General features: G+C 36.8%; 1 protein-coding gene across 1 annotated transcript in view; it reads left to right on the top strand.

The window, feature by feature from the left end:
* LUZP2 (leucine zipper protein 2) overlaps positions 1-21,724 on the top strand; it is a 101,563-nt gene extending 79,839 nt beyond the window's left edge. Inside the window, exons 10-12 of the mRNA XM_032445007.1 lie at positions 13,042-13,128; positions 20,572-20,649; positions 21,137-21,724. Coding sequence (XP_032300898.1) covers positions 13,042-13,128; positions 20,572-20,649; positions 21,137-21,241 — 270 coding nt within the window. The 3' untranslated portion in view covers positions 21,242-21,724. The remainder of the gene's footprint in view (positions 1-13,041; positions 13,129-20,571; positions 20,650-21,136) is intronic.
* Positions 21,725-23,562: the final 1,838 nt, after the last annotated feature.

Below are 23,562 nucleotides of genomic sequence, written 5' to 3' on the forward strand. Positions count from 1 at the left end.
TCTAAGATACTTATATATCTTACAAAGATCCCACTGTCCATGGTTCTGGGGAGCTACCAGCTGCATGCAGAGTCATGGTGTGACACACAGAGGTGGTGAGGAGAATCCCTTTGTCTATGGTTGTGGGGAGCATCTGTTTTCCTGGTCTGTGATTCATTACAGGTTGTGTCTGTCCTTCCCCCATTCTTAGGTCATTGTCTCCACAGAAAGGTTCTGTCTGAGAGGTGGAGGTCATAATCTGGTGATGTCTGCCTGGCTTCAGCAGTAGAAGACAGGAGAATTGATAAAAGGAGCAATTATTTCCTTTTACCAAGGACAGCCTGGGGCTCTCCTATTCTCATGCTAAGGCTGTCCATGCCTTGTCAAACTTCTCAGCAATCAGGAGTACATGATTTTAAAATGAAATCTAGGGGGGTTTTCAAAGTTCTGTGTGAAGTCAGGGACAAATTAGTTTATATATTTCTGCTCATGAATATAAATCTCTTCAACTATCCTTGAATTTTTTGTACTACAAAATATTAGGTATCAGAATTTGGCCAATATGTGGGAAAGCAGATGTTAAGCTTTGATAATCATCAAGGAAATAACAAATTATACATTTAGATCATAAATATGTATGTGGCTGGCATTTGTAACTACATTAATGCGTTTATCTCTATTAATATTAGTTATGTGTGTCACATATACATGATGATCCAACAAAAAATTCATTTTAAGCTTAGTTAATTCTATTTTCTTGTTGTTTTATCTGCAGATAAATTAGCAGTAGACATCTAGAGCTACTGCTAAACAAAAGACTATTAGAAGGAATAAGGAGTGAAATGATCCATATCAAGTAAGCTAATCGCAATCTGGCTTTAGACATATGTGCTCACGAGTAATTAGACCACTATTAAAAAAAGAATTCTACCTTTCTACCAGGTAGATATGCTGTTGAAGTCTCATTGGAGTTAGCTAATGTTGGCATCCACTATGAACTTATTTTATCGTTATACAATTTAAGGATGGAGGAAACAGGTGTGGGCACCTGTTTTTGTGAATTTTGGTGAACATGTTTCCCATATATGTTTTCTTTAAATAAAGCATCTTTGAGAATCTTAATCTGCTATTTTAGCACTGATATAATAACTTTGCAAATTTATGCTTTTGTTCATGTCTTCAGCGTACCACACAGAAAGGTGCATTCTGTAGCTTTAAGAGCCCATAGAAAGAAGTCTCTTTCTGTTGGGCCAATACATCACAACAGATTTTAGTTCAGTACTGACTGTTATCATGCAAGCAACAGCCCAAAACAATAAAGAAAATGGACACAGATAAGCACAGGGCATATTACTGAGTTAAAATTTTCTAAGCCAAAATGTGATTAAAGAAATAATGTGAAAACAGCTTAACTTGTCAGTAAGCAGCATATTCCACAGTTGCCTTTCCCTTGTAAACCCTGCCTGTTTTCCATCATGAAGATTGGCACTATGTTGATGAAATTGGGGTTTAGACAATGTTGAGATACCATTCAGAGATACTTCGACAGGCTCGAGGAGTGGGCCAAGTAGTACTTAATGAAGTTCAATAAGGCCAAGTGTGAGGTCTTGTTCTTGGGTTGTGGCAACCCCCACTATCAGTACGAGGTGGGGGAGAGAAGGCTCCAAGGAGGCCTGTGAATGGCTTTTCAGTAACTATAAGGGAGCTATAAGAAAGAAAGGGACAGACTCCTTAGCAGGATCTCTTTTGATAGGAGAAGGGGAAATTATCTGAAACTAAAAGAAGGGAGATGCAGATTGGATTGGCCTTTAAGGGTCCCTACCAACTCAAATAATTCTATGATTCTGTACTTCTGAATTATTAGCAAAGGGAATCATTAAGCACAGGATCAAGAATGATGGAAAATTTTGAAAGGAATACATCTTAAATCCCCAATTACAGTGTTCCCATGGTTTTTAAGTATTCCATTTAGTTTCAAGTTTAACAATGACTATTGCCTGCTCGGTATTTCACAAATCCCTTAAGGTGAATGTTCCTAGAAGTGCTAGGTTGATAGTCTGTATTTTGTGGAGTGATTTTAAAAATCCTTTGTGGGAATGTAAATACATATATAAAGTATTTATAAGCTGTCAGAAATAAACTTACCCTTCCAAACAGAAGTGCTACAAATTACAAATGATGTCATTATCTTGACTGAATTTATGTAGAAATACTGCAGTGCTGTTTATTTAGGCATCCTACTAACATGACTCTGTAGCTGTCAGCTTGGAAAGAAGTGATAACATTCTAGCAGGAACATGTTTTTTAGTTTCAGTACCCCTGAAATACTGACTAGACTGGGAGTGAAAGGTGTGATTCTTAGTACATTGGTGTAATCATAGAGAGCAGCAAGGTGGTTATGATTTTTATTTTCCCCTTCACAAGTTTATGTTCCCATTATAGTAATGAAGTATAAACAATAATCCCAGCTGTTTTTAATTCAGCTGTCCTGAGAATTCAGAGCATTCAAGCTTCAGCTGATTGCCGAAGGTTAATACAACAGGAACAGTTGAAGAAGCAAGAAGTTAGCAGCCTTGTTGGTTACAACTAGCTGTATTGAGCCCAAGCAACATACAGCTTAGCAATTTCAGTTCTCTCTGCTTAGCAGACAGATTGTGGTGCTTGCTCCTGTGCAGACACTGCTGTGATTGTAGTGTTGACATTGCACCTCTGTTGTTTTCTTGTTTTTTACCCGTAAGACTATTTTAGAGCTTTCCAGTAAGTAGCTACTAGATGAGAAAAGTTCACAGAATGAATGTAGATAAATGTTTGTAGTATCGGCAGACGTGTGAGAAACACAGCCATGTGTGGCAATAGCACATAATAAGCTATGCTTTTAAGTACAACTAATAGCTCAAAGGGTACAGAGCTGAGTTCCTTTTAGAAAGGAAAGCTTTCCAGTATTTAGAACTATAATATAGGAAATTAAAAAGAAAAAAATGTGTGGCATAGTGAAGATATCTTTAGAATTGGAAGGGCAACATTTTAGCTTTAAGGATGCCAATGAATTCTAATCATTATGTGTTTTGCATAAATCAGACAAAAGCTCTACTCTGTTTTCCTTATGAAATAATTGATATGTGGCTATGGAGCACATCATCAAGAAGTACACGTGAATAAGAAAAGACTAAACACTTTGTGGTTATAAAACAGATGATAGTTAAAGGAATCACGCTTTTCTCACTACCAAAGGAAAATAAAATGTAAGGGTAGTTTGTTATTAAACTTAGTAGTTTTATTCTCTCAGATACTGACAGAATACTCATGGCAAAGCACTGTAAGTGTGCACTGTGTACCTTCCTAATGCTGATTTTTGTTTTGTTTTTTAACAAGTTCCCCTCTGTATTTTGTGCCCTGGGTGTGTGGTATTGGTATGAACAGCTTAAATTTAGTGAGCAGTGTTCTTCACAAACAAGTTTTCCCCTGGAAGAAAGGTGTATATGATTTTCAAGTCAATGCTTTTCAAAGTGATTACTTCTTTTGCTCATTATTTGCTGAACCAACCTATTAAAAAATTGATTAAAGCCCTGAGGATTTTGTTTTTTCCTACAGAATGTGCAGTTTGCAACATTCCCTTTTCCACATACTCCAAAATTCTACTAAATCCACACAAAAGTATCCTGTCAGCATTCTGGAGAATTTTGTATGCAATCTAAAGTGCAGGTGTGTTTTATCTAGGTAAAAATACTTAATTTCTAATATGTTAACCTTGAATGATTTTAATATTTTTTATTATTCAGTGAGATTTATAGTTGCTTGATTTGTTTTGTACCTAAGAGGACTGGGATAGCTGCTGTAGTTCTACATTTTAATATTTGAATGGAGATATGCAGTACTTTTAGTAACATGACTTGCTCTTCAGTCTTTGCAGTTTAGACAGTTGTTTTCAGGTGTTTCTTCATTTAACATTTCCATACTACAGACTGAGTAGCAAACACACATAGGATGGTTACAGTGTGATTATGGAATATGTTATAAATTAATTATTTAGAATAGAAGATAAAATAGTTCAGTTGTAAGTGACCTTCAGAGTTCATGTAGTCCAGCTACCCAACTGTGTAACCACCCACCATTTATACCCTAGCAGCCTCTTCCACCCCAAAAAGTCATGAACCTCAGAGAACAGGGAAGTATTCTAACTGGAGTACTTCTATCTTAACACATGGACTAGAACTTGAGTTCAGTTGTGCAGTTGTTAACCTACTGAGAACCTAGTGCTGTCTTTTCAATTATCAGCTGTAAGATTAAATTGAAGGTTGGGTTGTCGTAATGAAGCTTAGCATTGCCCCAGTTCTGAATGGAGATATTAGGAAATCAAATGTGTTTTGGTGATTCAGTGCTTTGTCTTCTTCAATATTGTCTTGCTCCAATTAATAGGAGGTAGAGGTGGTTCTTTTACTATACATGTATATCCAATAGCACAATTAAGACACAATGGATCAAATGTTAGCCCGACTAGTTTATTACAAATCTTAATTGCTTAGGGATATGGGGAATGGAAGTTGGGTGATAAAAAAGAGGTAGGAAATAAAACAAAAATAGCAGCCAGATTTCATATGAAGTGATCTGTAAAACAAAGTTACTGACTCACATCAACATTCAGTTGAAAGGCAGCGGGGTGATTAAACTTTGTCAAGGTGACCCTTCCTCCTCAAACAATAACATTGTGCCTGTGTATTTAATGTTTATTGGGAAGACACTTGAAAAATCAGCTTAATTTCCAGTTATATTGTTTATAGTACATATCCTTTATTGATGAAGCTTTTTGTTTCTTTTTATTTTTCAAAGTGTGCATTAGTATTTCACTGGGGCTCAAGAGGAATGAAGGATACTGATCTTAGCATATAATACAAATAGATGTCTGGAGCTCTTGTGCTGTACAGAGTAGCATTTGTACAAATGCTGTACAAGCTGTGCTTTGCAGTAGAATATTTTTAATCGCTGTATATGGAATACTTATAAAGATTTGCTGTTCCTTTGTGGAACATATACTGCAGTTTACTTGCCATCTTGACTTATATTTGTTCCCATCTCAGTGTTCTAAATGCACACAAAGCCTAAGAAATTCTAAAATGCATTCACTCACTCCACGTGCCTAGGGCACAAAAGAAAACTTGCATTTTTTGTAGCTTGCCATGCTGTATTTCTGTTTTATCATCTATGAAATAAGTGGCATTGCCTACTGGAAAGCAGTTTGGGAGAGCCCTTTGGAACATGCTGGTTGTTATAATGTCCATGCTTTGTCATCATTTCAAATAAATTCCAATGTGTAATGTGACAAGAAACAATTAGAAATAGGAAAAGGAAATGAAGATAACCTCACAGGAATAACTATCTTATGTTGTAAACATCAGAATATAGTATATTTTGCCTTTTAAATTGTCATTTGTCTCTAGTGCTTCTTTCATTTCTTATATTATTATATAAGGTGTATAATATTGGTTGTCTCTTTTCATATATGTCTTTTGATGCCTTGTCTATATAACAATAACTTCTGCCTTTGTTTTGTTTAATCATGTGGTTGTTTCTTGTTGTTTAATAGGTAGCACTATCTGGGTGATGAGTTTTCAGCAGCTGTGGGGCTCTGATTTGTATACTTCAGACAGCCAAAATTCTATCTCTCTGTGTCCTTATGTGGCCCTTCAGGTTTTCCTACTGCTAAATTGTTTAAGAAGCTGAATTGGTCTTTGCAGATCACAGAAGAAGTAGGTAGAAAATAGAACATTTAGAAACAGAGTGCCCTGATGTTACTGAGAGGAGCTACAAGATTTGAAGAATGTTTTTGTTAGGTAGTATAAGGCAGCAAAATGTAGTGGAGTCCTTACTGCCTATATCCAAGTGTTTCTTAGCAAGCCTATAGAATAGTCAGTATGTCATAGAATTGATCCTTTAGGCAATGGTAGGATACAGAAAATAGATATATCTTTTACAGTTTATACAACCATCATTTCTCAGATTGCCCCCAATTATTTTGCTCAACTTAGAGAAGCAAAAAGGTAAAAGTTAATAATTGAAATGGAAATGATTAGTGATATGGATGCCAGAAGTCTATTAGAAAGTCCTTCAACAGTACAATAATTCAAGAAAATCTTGAAGTGCTGTGTGACAAATCCAGCCATATTTTTAGGCCAATGAGTTAGCAGCTCTACTGACTTCTCAGACTGAATTCCACATCACTTAGCTGAAGATAATGCTGGAATCTTGTGTTACGTTTTACTGATAAGATGTTCTTTTCAGTGTACTTGTTTTATAAATTCTTAAATACTCAGAATTTTTAGCTTGTTGTTTGCACTAGTATGAGTGAATGAACAGAAGGCTAACACAGCACTGGTATTAAATGAATTATGTCAACACTTGATGCTGAAAGTAGTATTTTTATTTATTTATTTATTTTTCATTGAATAAGCATAAAAAATAATTGGGCACAGGTGTTTTTGTAATTGGGATTACTTTGGAAAATTTTACAGTGGTCAGTGACCCTCAAATTTGAATAGCTGTTTCCTTTTGTGGTGTTATTGTGACGAGACGCCATTTCAAGTATTGTCAGAATGCCATCTGTCCTCAAATTTCATGGTTGTTTATTGCAGATGTCCTCATATATTTAGCTGCAGATCGCAGTTCTGTTATCTGAAGGGAACTATAAATGTAGTTTTCTATTAGGAGTTTTTCTTCTAACTGCACAAGTTGTCAGCACCTAAAAATATGTGGCAGTAGAATTGCCCTATATTACACAGGATGCAGCTGAGTGTCCTCTATAGTCATACATGAATACATTTCAGACAGATTAGCTATTTTGTCTCTTAAGTTAAGCTGTGCTTTCATGGTAATTTTGTTACTTTGTTTGGTTTGGCCTTTATTCATAGAGCATCACACTGCATAAAAGGGAAGGCAAGAGAAATCTGGCAGCCAGAATAATCTTGTAGAGTAAATGTCAGAATGTACCCAGAATTATGTTCTGCTGGGTAATTACTGAGTTTTATGTAGAACAAATGGAAGTGATAGAGGATTTCTTTGGCAGCAAGAGCTTTCAGAAAATGGTTGTCTGATTCGTTCTGGACTTGAGGTTGCTTTTGGGTTGTGGGTCATGAAAAAGTCGTCCATGCTCTGCTCTCAGTTCATTACAAGTTAATACAATCTCAGAGTGTTGGTGATAATCCTACACCTTCCAGCCTCTGCTAAGTGGAGAATAGAAACTTTGTTATTCTGTGTGCTGAACATTTTGAGTATTGGACATGATACACATTTACTTTGGAAACTTGCGAAGTCTTGTATAACTTGAGAACATAATGTGGCTCTCAGCAAAGAGTTTATCTGATTAACATTTGTTTTCCTTTTAGCTGAATTATTCACAAACACCTGCAAGTAATTTGTTCTTGCTGCTGTTGTTATTAGTGTTAGGAGATATTCTAAGACTTAGGGGCTGTTCAACTCTTACACAAATAAAAACAACAGGAATTTGTTTTCTTGCTGTCCTTGTGCAAGTGAACATCTACAATGATAAATGCAGAACACTTGAAAATATAAATCTGAGACCACAAACAAAATCAGTGCTTCAGAGAAGTTGCAGTGACAATCAAAGCTAAAGATATCAGCAAGTGTAAAAACAGTTTGTTTGATAATAACTGCTAGAAGAGAATGTAGGGAAACATGCATACAAAAAAGAACAAACCCATCGTTGCCTCTGCCTCTACTGAAGCTGCCATGTTATTGTGGCACTGAGGGATGTGAGCTGGTGTGGATGGTGGTGATGGGCTGATGGTTGGACACAATGGTCTTAGTGGTATTTTCCAACCTTCTATGATTATGAAGTGATCAGTTTAATAATAATTAGTAATGAAACCAATGATATTTATTATTAACTTTGTGTTCTCTCTCACTGAGTGCAGAGACACAGTTATATCTCAGTGTATCACACGGCATGAATACGGTGGTGATGGGCTGGTGGGTGGACTAGGTGATCTTAGTGAACTTTTCCAATCTTAATGATTCTGCTATATAATCTTGATTATATCTATTATTACATAAAAATGACTATTCACACTTGTGGTGTATTGTACACAACTTAGATTTTTGTAGGATGATCATTACTGAATTAAGTTGTAATCTGGATGGTCAGTGCTTAGCTCCAATAGAGTCCAAAGCTTTGTTGTGATATATGTGGTTGTCCTTGTGCTTAATTTTCCTGGCTAGCCGAACATCTGTCTCCAATAGCTTCAGTATTTGTTTCTTTTTACAAGTATACATATAATTGCTGTATGACAAGTAGATGGTGATGTTTTGTCTTCAGCTTGATGTATGTTATTTTTTTGTGGATTTCACAAAGTCATTCTGAGGAAATAGTATTTCTAACTTCTGTTTTCCGTTACACTGGGTAATTTTAGCTCTCTTCCCTGTGAGGTCTCACTGGAAATAGTTTATTTGTAATTTGTCCCCCGAAAACAAGTGACTTAGGTATACTTTATCATGAGTCATTGCTTGCAGTTAAATATAGGCAAATGCATCGTTTTGACTATCTTGAAAACTGAGGTACAGTGAATCATTACAGGTAACTCCTTATTGATCTAGAGAAAATTGATTACATCCATTTTCATGAGCCTTTTTGCTGTTATTTTTTTTTCCCCCTGAGATGGTGTAAATATAAATAAGAAAATGCATTTGTTACAAGTGAGGCAACTGAAAATCTTGGTTTAAGGTTCTACTAGGAAACATTTGGTTAAATTAGGTGAAATATGCAGTGCTCGCAGAATGAGCTGTAGTAGAAAAAGGAACTGCAGAATTCAGAGCACAATACCACAATGGACAGATGTAGCATCTTTCTGTTAGCCTGTAGCTTTGTATTGAATAAATTGCTTTAAATATCCATCTGCAGCCTAATTAGATGCCCTAGAGTACCTCTCCAGCTATTTCTGTAAAAGGATGTTGCTCTTCCATTGGAGGTATTTGAGCAGCAACTTAAACACTAGTTTGCTGGGCACAAAATTCTATTGCAAATAGCACAAATACACGTGAAAAGAAAGAAAAATGTATTATTTCAGTATCCATATTAAAGATGTGCCAACAGCTCTCAGTTTTAATGGCAGTGGGTTTTTCTTAGATTCTTTGTAAAAGCTTTTGCTTGTTGTTTCTCAGTGTACAGTGTTGGCATAATGAATACCGGAAAGAAAATACTTTCCACCTCAAAGGTGTTTGAATATAATGCAGATTAAAAGTAATAATCAAGGGAGCTCTGTTTGCTAAAGAAGTGTTATGCAGAAATTTAAACATCTGGTATGCTGTAGGGTTTGCGGCCCTTTGAGATGAATTGCCCTATATAAACATAAGTCTGTAAATGTGGATTAAATAGAAATCAAAAGTGAACTATGTCTCTTCCTCTTACTGGTGGGTAATACTGACTGCATAGGTGAGTTAAGTTAGCTACCTCTCCTGAATATACACAAACACACAAACGTGCACATAAAAATATATGTATATATATGTGTATATGATGACCATCATAGAAATAAACACGGTGATGTATTGTTATTAGAATTGGACTTATCATGTATTTATTCTGCTGTGAATAAGTGGGGATACTAGAAAATGTGATACAGTGGTTTGCTTTATACTCCCTGCAGGCAGTCATACATATTTATCTGTGATTTCTATTGCAGAAAATTTTAACAGATGACTCCCTTTAAAATATCTCAAATTTATAGGACTAGGAGAGCAAGTAGAAGGTCTATTGTAGAATGTAAAAAAAAGCAACTGTACTTCTCCAATTGCAAATGATGCAGCCAAAAGGGGGAAGGGAAAGATGGCAGGATCAACACATTTTTCTTGACCGAAGGATGTGAAGTGTCATGTGGCTGCTGGCCTGTGCATGCAAGTGATGTGCCGACTAAGTATGTGGTTTCCAGGAGCAGTCAAATAGAACTGATGCTGAAAAGGAGATATTTCTGGCTCTTGCACTATGTACCTTGCCCAGAAATCTCTGACATCTTCATCTGCTTGCTACGTTAAGAACTGCTCTGCTTTTTCACTGTAAGTGCTACAAATCCTTGAGTGAGTTTGGATTTCCTAGAGGTGACAATAAATCATTTATATCCCAAAAGAATAAGAAGTCTCCCAGAAGAGAAAAACTCTTGAGCAAAGCAAAAACAGCTCAGGTGCTGATTATTTCCTATTGGTGGTCCTTTTGAGGAACCCAATTAGCAGCCCCTCTGGAAGCAGCTGAATGCCAGCACCCCTAGCCTGGGGGACTCTGATGCTGGCCTCAGTCCATGCACCAGCCTGTTGTCACCAATACAGCCAGACAGGACAGGTGTGCCAGTTGGCTACCAAGTCTTCCCTGTGCATGATTTTGAGTTGGGCCAGTAAAAAGCTGTTTCTAGGTAATGATTTCTCAACCTAAAGTCCGGGCTATGGATTTGTCTATCATAATGATGATGCCTGTCATTGGAGGAAAAAAAAAACTTGATTCTCATACAAATTTATTTACATATTGATTGTATCATGAATATCTACTGAGCAAGAAGCTGCTTTGTTTGCTTACATCCAAAATGCCATACAATCCCTTTATTAGATCTGAATTTTCTTAATTGAATAACTTTAACATGGAAACTGAATATCACTAGAAACCCATAGTGTAGAAAAGAACTGTCTGATGGTCTCAGTGAAAGGAAATAAATGTGCTGGTTTGTGTGGGCAAATCATTTGGCAAGTAGGCCTGTCAGTGGAATTTTGGGAAACACATCACCAAATAATGACTGGAGAGTGGTGCAGTGATGCTGAAAAGATGGGAAGATGGATTGGATAACGTTATCACAGCACACCAGTAGGAGCTAGATGATCTTTGAGGTTCCATCCAACCCAAGCCATTCTATCATTACAGCAGGAAAAAAATCAGTGATGAATCCAAGTCAAAAGATTATGAATGGTGTAATGCTGTTAATTTAACTTTCTGGTTTTCTTTAGTCACACAGTGAGTACAATTTAAACACATGCTTGGAGAAGACTGTGTAAGATGTTAGAAGAAAAAAAGATACAAAGTATAAGTGAAAGAAATTCCAAAGGCTTGTGCCAGAGCTGAACTCTGTCATTTCTTCTCAGAATTCTCTTTGAAAGAGAACTGAAAGAACTAATGAGTTAGGATTGCTTTTTCAGTTATAAGGATTCTGAAATCTTGGCCACAAGCAAAGTGTGCCCCAGTGGGCTCCATCAGCAAGTATATGTGTTAAATGTACTGTAAAAATTCTATTTATTTCAAGTATCTGAAATTCCAAGTTTTTAGTCAGGCTTGTAAGGAATATTCTGCAATTTAAAAACTATATAAAAAATAAAAATGAGCCTTGAAAAAATATTCAAATGTGAAATCTTGGATTGAAAATCTTTGAGAAGGGCTCAGAAAGCTGAAGGCAAACTGGGAAGGAGTTGAGAAACTGTTAAACTGTTTCCAGTGTAGTTTGCTCCAGCCTGCTTAGTGGCAGTTCCATGAGGTTATCTTATCAATCTAGTAAACAGGCTTCATTCAGGCAAAGAATAATGTATCTCTTTTTTGTTAGGAGGAAGTACTTTTGACAACAAAGCATCTTGTTTGCAGAGCACACTTCAAAACCTCATGCATCATCAGCAAACAGATACGCCTTCAGAAACATAGATTATTTCTTTTAATATTTACTTCCCCCCCCCAACACACACACACACACAATTCTTATAAAAAACCAAGTTTAGTTTCAAAGTGTTATGCATTAAAGGTAAATAGTTAAAACACAAGAATGCCATATGCTGTTCTGGAACCAGGCTGCACCTGGCAAGACATCTTCCGATCCCCTACCCATGTCTCTCAGATTCTGGTTAACTCTCTGTGACCTGTGCAAGAAGTTTCGTTTGTGACATTTCACTTGAGAACTTTAGATGTACAGAGCAATGTCAGCTTTGAGTAACAAAATGAAAAGCAATTGGAGATGAGGGTGGTGTGATAGCTGGAGTGATGTGATGCCTGTCAAGTAGAAATCAGACCAAATGAAGCAGACCTGTTATGGTTCCCTAGTTTGATGTCCTGAGCAGGGCTGGAGGCTACAGAATCTGATCCTACTGGGTAAGGCAATTGCATGGAAATTGAATTGCTTTGGAAAAACATTATTTATTGTTTGGGGCGGGGGGGGGGAGAAGGGGGCGGGGAAGAAGTTGCTTCTAGGATAAAGCATGACATCTCAGATATTTTGAATATTAAAGAGGATAAGAATGAGAAATTTTCTTGTATTCATTTTCCTAGGAATAGTATTTGAAAACAAGACACTGGGGAAATGCTTCCTTGCTGGCAAGTCTCCCCTGAGTATCTCAGACTTCACCTGGTTTTGTAGAAATGGGTACAACACGCTGAGAAATCTGGTATCTGTGCAGAGACCTTTATTTTGTTAGGTTAATAAGGGTTCAAGCTGACTGCATTTCCTCACCTCCTATGTAGATTTACTCCTGCAGATAGTCAAGAAATCAGATTAATGTGTATTCTACAGGTACTGCAAATCATTCCACATCCATACACCTGTGTCATTCAGCAGGAAGACATTTAAGTTTGTGTGACTGTATTATTGTGATTGCAATCCAAACAGGCAAATCACTCAGGATAAAAGACCAGTTGTGAAATTATATTCATTGTTTCACAAAACAATTTCTTTATACCTCTCTTCTCACCCTCATCTCCGAAATGTTGGTGCTAGAGAAAACGTAGTTTAACTTATATTGCATTACGAAGTATTGATCTTGCTTAGTAATGTACCAGACAATATACAATCAAGTCACTTCTGTGTGGTCAGTTTCAGATTGGAAGTCTTGATTATGTATGCAGATGAAACCCTTTCTAGGGGAATGATTTAAGGAAAACATGTCTTAAAACATTCCTGTGTATAAAGCATACTGAAAATGCAGTGTATAAAGTAGTTAACAGTTTGTAGTACCTGACCTTTGCAGTTCTCCTGATTTTTATTTGACTTTTATGAAGTTTTATCTGTAGGTTTAATTTTTTTCTTTTCTTTTGATGTCCAGCAAAATGCTTCACCAGGGAAAGAGAGTCTTCACATGACCTCAAGAAAGGAAGAAATTCAGAGCATCCAGGAGTGCGATTCTCAAGATGTAAGCTGAGCTCACCTAGAAATCAGGTTTTTAACCTAGATTGTATAAAAACATTAAGCACCAAAGTGACTATCAATGTGATTTACTTATCCTAACCAAGGTAATGTGTGTATTATAAAGTTTCAGGTGAAGTATAGGAGATGGCAGCAAAAATGAGACAGTCACAGTGGCTCTTGAATGAGCTTCTGAGTGCATCTCCTTCATCCAAACACAACCATCTCCCATAGAGGTGAGCATGTGGCTTGCTGGCAGTGATCACAGTACTTTGTGCTGTTGCACAAAGAAATCTGGGCAACTGATCTAGGTGACAGAGTACCCAGCAAAGAAGCTGCATGCATCACACATTTATTGCAAACATTAATATTTTATTTAGTTATGAATGACTTCTTCTCTGCCACATCCTCTTGAGAAAGACAAAAAGGAATAATGTACGCAGAAGTGTTTTTAACTTGCTGTTGCAGCACTCTTTATGTCTAAAGATAAAGAAGTTGCTTCTTAAAGAGAAGGAGAAGAAAGAATAAGATCTATAATTCTGAGGCTGGATTTGGGTCTGGGCAGCCTGGTCTATTTGTGACCCTGCTCATGGCAGGTGGGTTGAAACTAGATGATCTTTGAGGTCCTTTTCAACCCAGATCATTTTATGATTCTATGAACTCCATTTAGAAAGTAGCTGGGAGTTGGTTACCCTTTGGGAAAGTTTATGAAACATTTAATGAAACATTTAATGTAACATTTCATTTATTTAGAGGTTTGCTGAGCGTTTGTAGAAAGCGATTCAAACTTTTAACTGAAATAAATATGTTAAGCAGAGAGGAAAAAAGAGAAATTATACCATTGCTCAACTCAGGAGAACAACTAAACACTCATTCTGTTTCAAATTAGGCAATGGAAGATACTGACAAAGGAGCATTTTCCATAAAAGCAGGGATTTAATTGTTTGTGTTTGGAGAAGGGTGTTCTTTGCTGCTGCCAACTTGTATTCTCATCGATTTAGTCAACATAGCTCAAATTGGTATGAAGCGTTTGTTTGAGAAGGCAGAGGAAGTCTCTAACTGGAGTTACAAGTTTTGAGAAGCTGATGCACTTGTCACAATTGAAGATCATTGAAACTTCAAACCTCTTCCCTTCCCTCCTCTAAGTGCACTATGAGTTACAGGTGTAGAAACCAGGTTATACATCTAGGCTTGAGTTGTAGGATTAAGACTTATATCATTTAATCTCTCAATTATTATACCTCCAGTGAAGTATTAATTCCCAATAGAAACAGAACCTGCAGTGTTATTAAAAATGTTAATTCCATTTTTAAGCATAATGAAGTGGACAGTGGTTAAGAAGAGAATGGCCTCTGGGATGCAGGACAGACTGAAAAAATCTGCTCCTTAAAGTGTAAAAAATCTTTTTGTTATTGATTATTCTTTATTGGAGTGGTCTTGTCAATAGCACTTTTTTGTCCACAGATGCATTTTGCCTCTGGTTCCTGAAAGTCTCTGTGCAGAAGGGACGAGTTTTCCTTGCATTGTTTCCCTCTACCCAAAAGCTCCCCCTTTTTGACACCCTTAAGGACAAATACTTACACACAAAAATGTTTTTGTCTGTTTTTCATTTCAAATAATTCCTATGCATGTCATTTAAAACCATTTATTTGGGCTAAAAACTAACAATCTATAAAGTGTTTCTTTGTTCTCTTATCATCTGAAGTTTCTTGTTCTGTGTCCTTGTACAGTTTCTCTGATAAATAAAAGTGATAGTGCTTTTATTTACAGCTTTAATTTCCTGCAGTAAACAAACACTGCATAGTCATTAATCATTCAGTAACAAAGGACATTGAGTATTGAGCTAAAAATTATCATTGTCTCTAAGCAACCATAGCATTTGCCTTCATTATTGTGTTCCAATTTCAACTGCAGAACTTTAATATCATGTTCTCCCGTTGCTTTTCCAAGGAGGTAAAGAGGGGGGGGGGGGGGGGGGGGGGGGGGGGAGGAGGGAAAGCCATTATTATAAGTATTTCAATGATAGAAATCATGATAAAAGTCTTGAGGTGATTGCAGTAATGCTGCTTCTTAAATGAGCACTATGCAGGTCAGAAAGATATTACTTGAATTTAATTTAACCATTCTCTAAGTGCATTGTGCACTAAAATAGGAGAGGATTATGAAAAGCAGCAGAAGTGTGTTATGAACAGAAATGTGCCTTAGAATCATGGAATCAGGGAGGTTGTAAAAGACCTCCAAGATAACCTAGCCTGACCATTCACCTACCACCAATATTCCCCACTGATTATGTCCCTCAGTGCCACATCGCTGTGATTCTGGAGCACCTCCAGGGACAGTGACCTAATTTGCCTAATAACAGCTTTTTCACAGCAGAATGGCATTTTAATGGTTTACCTGGTTAACGATGTGGTTAATGTCCTAGTTCAAAAATTGGAAAAGTTGTATTATTACAAGAAAAAAAGAAATACAAGAAATCAAAACATCTACATTCAGTGTAGAGAAAAAAATCACATGTCAGAGTAGTGTGTAATGCATGTGGTGGAGAACTAAAATCTTGTGACCTGATGAATTTCAGCCTGACGTGCTGGTTGTAATGGTAGGTTAAATGAACAACTAGAACAGAGCACTTTTAGCGCTAATGTGCTTGTCACAGATACAATAAATTAACAAGCAGATTACAGACAAGTTGCAGATTAATAACAATTCAAACATCAGATTAATTGCAGTATTAGATAGGATTTGTCTGAGAAAATGCAGTGGGTTCTTTTTCTGCTTTAAATATGTATTGAGTTTTTTTCAATTTAACATGAAATGTTTTAGCTAATTTTAGCTAAGTTTGCCTTTTAAACCTTTCAAGTTGTTTCAACCAATATTGCAGAATATCTGGAAATAGGAAATGATTTATCCCTTTAGCAGAGTTGGATGTATTTTCTTGGTTTCCTGTGCACTAGTGATAAGTGGTACGATTCCTTGAGTAACAAAAGCAGCTCATAATCCCTGCGTAGATGCAGTGGGATACCCTTGTAGTTGCACGGTTCAGCAGCTTGCAGATGAAATTGCGTAGTTTAATAGCCAAGTGAAATACTGAATTTTAATTGGCTTTTTGAAACTTCTTTTAAATGAAGATGCACACTTGGCTGATCCATCTCTATAATTTATACATGCAGCTGCAAACCTCTCTTGCTCTGCTCTATAGTTCACAAGCTGAACTAAGTACCATAACTCCTCAAATGTTGCATGTTTTACTGATAGATGTGCAGATTTTATAACCAGAATTTCATATAAATATACTTAGCTAATCAAATTGCATACTAAACTAATCAAGATGGAACAATATTTCAAGGCACGTGCCCTACCTCAATTATCATGCCCTGTTCATTTTCTCTCTTCACTGTTGCAGATGGCTTTTTTCCTGTTGCACACACAAAATGTGTTGCCGAAGGCAACATTATGAATGCATTTGTGGTTATTGCTGTTCAGAGTTCTCATTGCTGTGTATTACAGCTTTTAAAATTAAGTGCTCAAACATTAGATGCTTCCTGATGTCTGACAATAGAAGTGCAGCATCTGTAACATGAAGAGGAAATTATTTCTCTTAAAAATAAGCCCATAAATAATTTGGCAGACATCCTTGACTGCATGGGAAGTGCTGAATCATGGCCTGAACCTCTGATTGATCACCTGAAGCGAGCACTGAGTCAGACCTGGGAGCACAGGTGAAGGCAATTGAGCTGTATGTCCAGAAGGGTGGAGCCTGGCTGCACCTCTCCTAGACCCCATTTAAGGGCTGACTGCCACTGGGGAAGGATCTCTTTCTGGAGATTGCTTCTCTTGGAGTTTTCCCTGTAAGCCTACACAGGTGAGCATTTTTCATTTATTTCCACTTATCTCTTTCCAACTACACTACTCTATTTTTGTTGATTATGCATTGACAGATAAGTGTCAGCAACTTAATGGCAAGGCAAACAATCCATCCACATGTAATCCATAGAGATTGCTGTGTAGGTGTGTTTTATTCATGGGTGAAATTCTGATGTGTCTTGTTAACGGTGACATATTAAGTTATGGTTTTTATTAAATAAGATAATATTAGGGAAGGGAGGAAACAGAAAACAGCTTTCAGTATGGTTCATAGAAATGCACTGAGGATTTTCAGTATCCAGAAGGGAGCTATGAGAAAGAATGGGATGGACTCTACAGCAGGGACTGTGATAAGACAAGGGGAAATAATTTCAAATTAGACAAGGGTAGATTTTAGATTGGTTGTAAGAAGCTTTTCTATGATAAGGATGGTGAGGTACTGACACAGGTTGCCCTGTAAGATGGTGGAAAGCCTCTCCTTGAAGACGTTTGGGGTCAGGCTGAAGGGATCTCTAAGCATCTAATGGAGCTGTTGGTGTTCCTGTTCATTACGGGGGAGTTGGGCCACATGACATTTAAGGTCCCCAACAGTTCTATGGATTCTTTGATCTGTCTGCCTCACTTCACTGCCATTTGATTTCAGAGAGTAGTCATAGTTTATTTAATAACTGTATGCAGGCTGTTGTTATAAACAATGAAAACATTTCTTTCTGAATCTAGAAAGAAAGAGTTGCTTCTGTGGACACATGCTAATGAAACTAGGATGAAAGGTCCTTGATTTGACAAGTCTTCAGGTAAATAAATATAGCAGAATTCCTCCTCATCTCTAATAAACCTGTAAATATGATGCTCATTCTTAAAGATTTAAAAGTTTAGCTGGGTGAGGAAAACAGCCTGAAAGCTCCTTCCAGCTGAATTGGTGTGTTGAAATCTTGATGCTAAGCATGGCAAAATCCCAGAATCTTTCAGGAGAGTTTAATAGAATCTTACTGTTATGAGATGGGAAACCACACTGATGACAGTTCAGCCCTTTATTTTGTAAAAGCAATTATCATTTTTCTGTGCTAGTTTCCACCATACCAAACTAGCTCTCATAGGAGCTAGTGGGATAGAAAGAGACATGCAGATACAAAAGCAAGCAAAAAAAAAAAACATCCAGCTACTTGGCACAGAGTGACCAGACTAGTAAAATATATACATATTTGTGAATGTGCTTGTTTATTTGCTTTAATCTGTTTATCATCTATAAGTGGTATACATCTGGATTACAGAACGTGTATATGTGATTGTATAAATGTGTACACATGGATACACGGAAATGTGTGTGTGTGTGAATAGGTGTGGGGTTGTATATGCGTGAGACTTTAGTTGGGCTGGTTCTAGCCTGGGTTATGCTTATGGTGAGTGATGCTGTTGTACTAGTCCATCTCAACTTTAGGAACTGACCTGACTTGAAACTGAGAGCTCAAAGTGACCTGTTACAGTCCTGGCTATGGTACTTCTGTTGATTGATGCCAAGATGAAGGTTGTGGTTGGCACTTAATCTCTAATTTATTTGTTAGTAATACACCTTTTCGCAGTGATGAGTGACAATTCTTTGTGATTTAACAATGTAATAAAGATGTAGGAGTCGCTTTATTTAGAAGAATGTGCCAGATGGTGTTTTGCCAGAAAGAAAAACTGTGAGTGGAAAAATTTGGAATGCTACAAACATTAACCTTCACTTTTGTTTTCCTACCAACAAGGCCTTTCTTACCTGGTCTATGGAAACAGTGTTTGTAAATGATTCTGTATGCCATTCCTAAAGCTTGTACTGGAAGCCTGGAACAGGATGCTGAGAGGGGTTGAGAAGTCTCTTTCTACACAGATATTGAAGGCCCATCTGGGTGTCTACCACTTCTACTTATTGTAGGGTACCTTCTTTAGCTGGCGGGTTGGACTTGAGGATATCCTGAGGTCCCTTCCAAACCCTGGGGTTCAGTGATTAGTGTGTGATGGTAACAACATCTTCTTTATTACACACCTTGACATGCTGTTTCTTTTTTGACCTGCAGCATCATTTATCTTGAGACTGTTGGCTTGCAAGGCCCTGAAACCCTCGCGTTTATCTCAGTGTGACTAACCAGACAAGAATATTTTACTTAACATACTAGGCAATACACTAAAAACAAGTTCTATCAGACCCACATATTTCATAGATCAGCATGGTCGCAGGCGAAGGACTGTCAGAATTCCTCAAGTGCAAAAACATAATGAATTTTCCACCCCCATGTCAATCTCTGACTTTTTAATTAACTTCAGTCTAATGTAAATTGTACTGGAATGATACTGATTCAAAACTTCTTGACGTTTAGTTTCTGTGATAGTGTTGATTTTCAATGTTCTCTGCTGAGAGAGTTGAACCTGCTGAGATTTAAAATGCTGTGGGCTTAATTCTGGCTTTCTCTTTATTCCAAGCAAAAATTATCTGAGAAAAGAGCCTTAAAACATATTGCTTTGACATATTCGTCTTCTTTTAGGTTTCTTTATTTCCACTCTTGTATTCTATCTAGATAGTACTCCAGGAAAGTATTCTCAATCAGAATTTTTGTGAAACAAATATCTAAAAGAAGTTGCAGAAATACCAGTGAAATTTGTAATGGTTGTTACTGATCTCTTTTTTGTATGTGTGCATTTATATACTGAAGAATGGTATGTTTTTTTTCACCAGTGTATCTGATGTGTAAAAACATAATGCAATTTAACTTAAAAATTTTCTGGATTGTTATGCTAAAAACGACCTGTTTCAGGGGAAGACTTATTAAAATTTAAAATAAGTAAAATCTGTTAGGTTGGAAAGAATCTTAATAACTTAAATATATTTAGTAAAGTTTCACTTCATTTACATGTATCGATTTCTATTAACCAAAAGAAAGCACCAGGTTGCTAACATAATGCACTTTCAAAGAAATGACCATAGATCTGTAACTATGTTGCACATTTTCTTTGCCTATGGTGTCTAGATCATAGTCTGGAATGAGTTTTAACTTAATTTCAGTGCTGTTAAAGACTTTAGACTTACAATGCAAGATCTTTTCCATTTGTAACCTACTTTGTAATTCTTCCAGCATGTTATTTATAATGTTCAGCTCTGTTTTCTGTGATGTTGAAGTGTGTATTTGCAAGGAAAATGACATTTTTGCTGTAGTAAAATGACAGTGATGAATCTAAAGAGCCTTCCCATACCTTGAGAGTTTTCTGACTTCTCCATCCAATAAGCTCAGTGATTTTTATATGGAAGAGGTCTAGCAAATCAGACAAGAAAATAGGAGTAAAAGAGTTCTCAAATTTAATGTTAACTTTCAGCTGTTCATTGCAATTTCTTCAATCACAACAGAAGATTATAATTACTGTCCTTTTCCACAGGTCACTTGTAGGAATAGACTTGACTACTTAAGCTGAAAGGAGAATAAGTACTAAATTGCTGAACATTTACAGCTGCATCAGACTACACAGGGTGATGTTACCAGTGGCTGTGTATTTTAAAATAGCATGGGTATTTTAGAAGAAAATCCATAGAAGTTACCTGTGATATCTCCATTGGCAGGTTGGCAAGACGTGTTTGGGGAATCACAATAATTCATCATCTGAATTGAAGACAGCGGAAACAGAGACAAGCTTTCAGGTATTCAGTTCCCAAGAAATTCTTGTTTATTTATTTATTTTAATTAAAATCTCTTGTAAGGCATGCAGTTGCTTGAAGTATGTTTACATGTTTAATTCCAGCACTCTGGGAAGAGAACTGCTTACTCAGTTCTGTTATTGGTACTGCTCAGTTTGTCTGTCCAAAAAGACTCCTGTCTATTAGCACTGTTTCAAACTGTTCCATGCTTGAACTGGAGTAGCTTAGTCATCAAATGTCTGAATTTAATGCTGTCATGTCAACAGTTTTGGGAAGGGGAGGGAGAGTGATATATTTGCAAATATGCCTTGGTGTGTACTGAGCAATATTACCAATGGAAAAACCTTAAATGAGTGATACACCTGCTCTTGTCTCCTGATAGGCCAAAACAGTTGAGCAAAAATAATAATAACAAAATAAAGATCCAGACTTGCATGATTCTTCCCCTGTCAAAGGCTATTTGCACTGATGCTGTTTTCACCCTCACCAGATGTTGCACAACCCTCCGTGGTTTAACCCTGAAGAGGAAAAATCACCTGAAAGAAATGAGAACAAGTCCGAAGATTCTGTTAGCGCAAAAGAAAAGAAACTCTAATTAATACTAATTTACCTTTGAAAATGATCATCACTTGCTACCATCTTCACATTCTTTTGAGACCAGAAGCATGAATAGTACCGGTTTTCTAAAGCATGTATTTCCACTATTTTATGAATGTTTGTAAACTAGTCTAGAATAGACCTATTAGTACCTTTCAGCAATAATCCAAAATGGATGTTCAGAAAAATGCTTTGTAATGCAGTCCAGGTTTTGAATTGCTATTCTAACTGACTGGTAATTGTAGACTGTAAATTAGTTTATTTCTTTTTAAAGAAACAACAAACCCAAAACTATAAAACAAAAAAGATTTTGGGGGGGAGATAACAAATCTGTGTAAACTGAGTTGAAGTACAGTGTAACTCATAAGAACAATTGTAATAATGGGACAGTAATGCTCCACGTGTATTTAACTTTGAGTAACAGCATTTCAAATCTGCTTACTAATGACAATAAAACATAATGGGTTGCTATTTTTTCTAACCTGTTGTCATTGCTAATTCTGTTTTGGTCTCTGAGCTGTTGGCAAAAAAGCACCGTTCAAGAGCAGAGACAAGAAGAGCTGCTTGTTTTAGAATTCAAGGAAAAATTTTTGCAGATGGAACCTTGTTAATATTTCTTACTTTGGTTACCAGTCAAAGGATTTCAGTTCCATCCCTTATAGTTGCACTTACCTCAGCAATGTAAATGGACTTTAAATCTTGGGAAGATATTTTGACCCCAACAGGTGGAATGTTGGACGTTACAGCAGTATTTTGGATAGAGTGCGCTCTGTGATTCTTAGAGTTCTTCTGGTTTCTCACAGGTCATGTATTATGTGGAAATTTCAAAGCAGAAAGGAAAGAGGAGGAAGAAAGCATATCTTCTTGCAGTACATGCCGTTGTCAGTGGAATCCATATGCCTCATATGATTGAACTGGAAATCTTCGAAAGCTAGTGCCTTAGGAGCAATTCACTGCTTTTATGTTCTACTATTGCATGAAGTATTTTAAGCAGCTGTAACTTGTAAGCTCCCACCTCCCTCTTATTATGACTGTGACTGGACCAAAAGTAATTTACTTATGCTAGTTTGCTTTTCTTTGTTTCTGAATCAGCTTAAAAGTCAAACACACAAACTTTTCATTTAGTGGTATTCTCTGTTCTGCTTTTAGCTCTCTCTCAGCAATTATATCAAGTAACTGTTTCTTCCTGACATTGAACCCATTCCACTCTGACATTTTGCTTGTGCTTCCCTACTCAGGATGCTGCAGAATGGTAAGTTTTGTTGTGTGGGGGTTTTTTATTTAATTTTTCTGGGAGAAATCTCAAGAGTTCTGAAAATAAACTTGTGAGCTGAGTGAGTGATGTGACAATGCTACTCAAAAATGTCAAATATCATAGAAAATAATCCATGCCGAGTGTCCAAAGAAGTGAAATTCTGGATACAAAGATCTCAGAACTGAGATGTGGGTTTGCACAATCAATCCTAACCGCAGTCATCAAATTGTATCTATCAAATTCAATAGTGTTATGTTTAAGGCACTCTGGGCCATGTAGCAGAGATTTATTTCAGTTACTGCCATGACACAAAATGTGTCTGAAGAGTTTCAGAATTTCCAGTGAGCAAGAGAGTTGTGGTCTTGTCATAGCTACAGCCAGTTTCCAGTTCTGTTATATGCCAAAATCAGCTTTCTTTTGTGTAGCACATCAAAATATCTGGGGTATGGATTGAAAAGGCCACTGAAACTGTTTCAAGCTTCTATTTGGAAAGGATATATGTCTTCAAGAGCACATCCCAGAGCAGTGAGGTAAGCTGTCCTATGTGGCGTTCATTTCTTCTTTCTAAAGCATTCAACTGTTGCAGGGATATAGCACTGTTATTATAGCTGCACATTGCATTCTGGTTCAAGAGATGTCTCCATGTTGATGACCACAATATAAAATAAAGACTTATCAATCAGCAACAGTCATGCACGTGTACTTTCTGTTCTGTATGTCCCTTTCTCTATGCAGTGAATATCAGGTGAGACAGAACTGACTAACACAGTGTTGGTGAGGATAATTGGATAATTTATCCATATGCTTAAAGCTTTGGAAATGGACTGTGTCCTCTCCAAGGATTACTTGACTGCATTCATACAGGATGTAGGCTGCTGCTCATTTTCTGTGTGATTAAGTTTGCTGTCTTGGTTATGACAATGGGGAATCCTTGCTTAACTTTGCACCAGTAGTTTTTAGAATAATTTACATCGTAATGGTTCAGAATGAAGGAAAAATAATGATGGATAAATTCATCTTCTGCCTGTCTTTGACATGAGAGTAGTTCATGTATTTTCTTGGCA

The sequence above is a fragment of the Coturnix japonica genome, chromosome 5, assembly GCF_001577835.2.
Source record: "Coturnix japonica isolate 7356 chromosome 5, Coturnix japonica 2.1, whole genome shotgun sequence".
In the NCBI taxonomy this organism is placed as follows: Eukaryota; Metazoa; Chordata; class Aves; order Galliformes; family Phasianidae; genus Coturnix; species Coturnix japonica.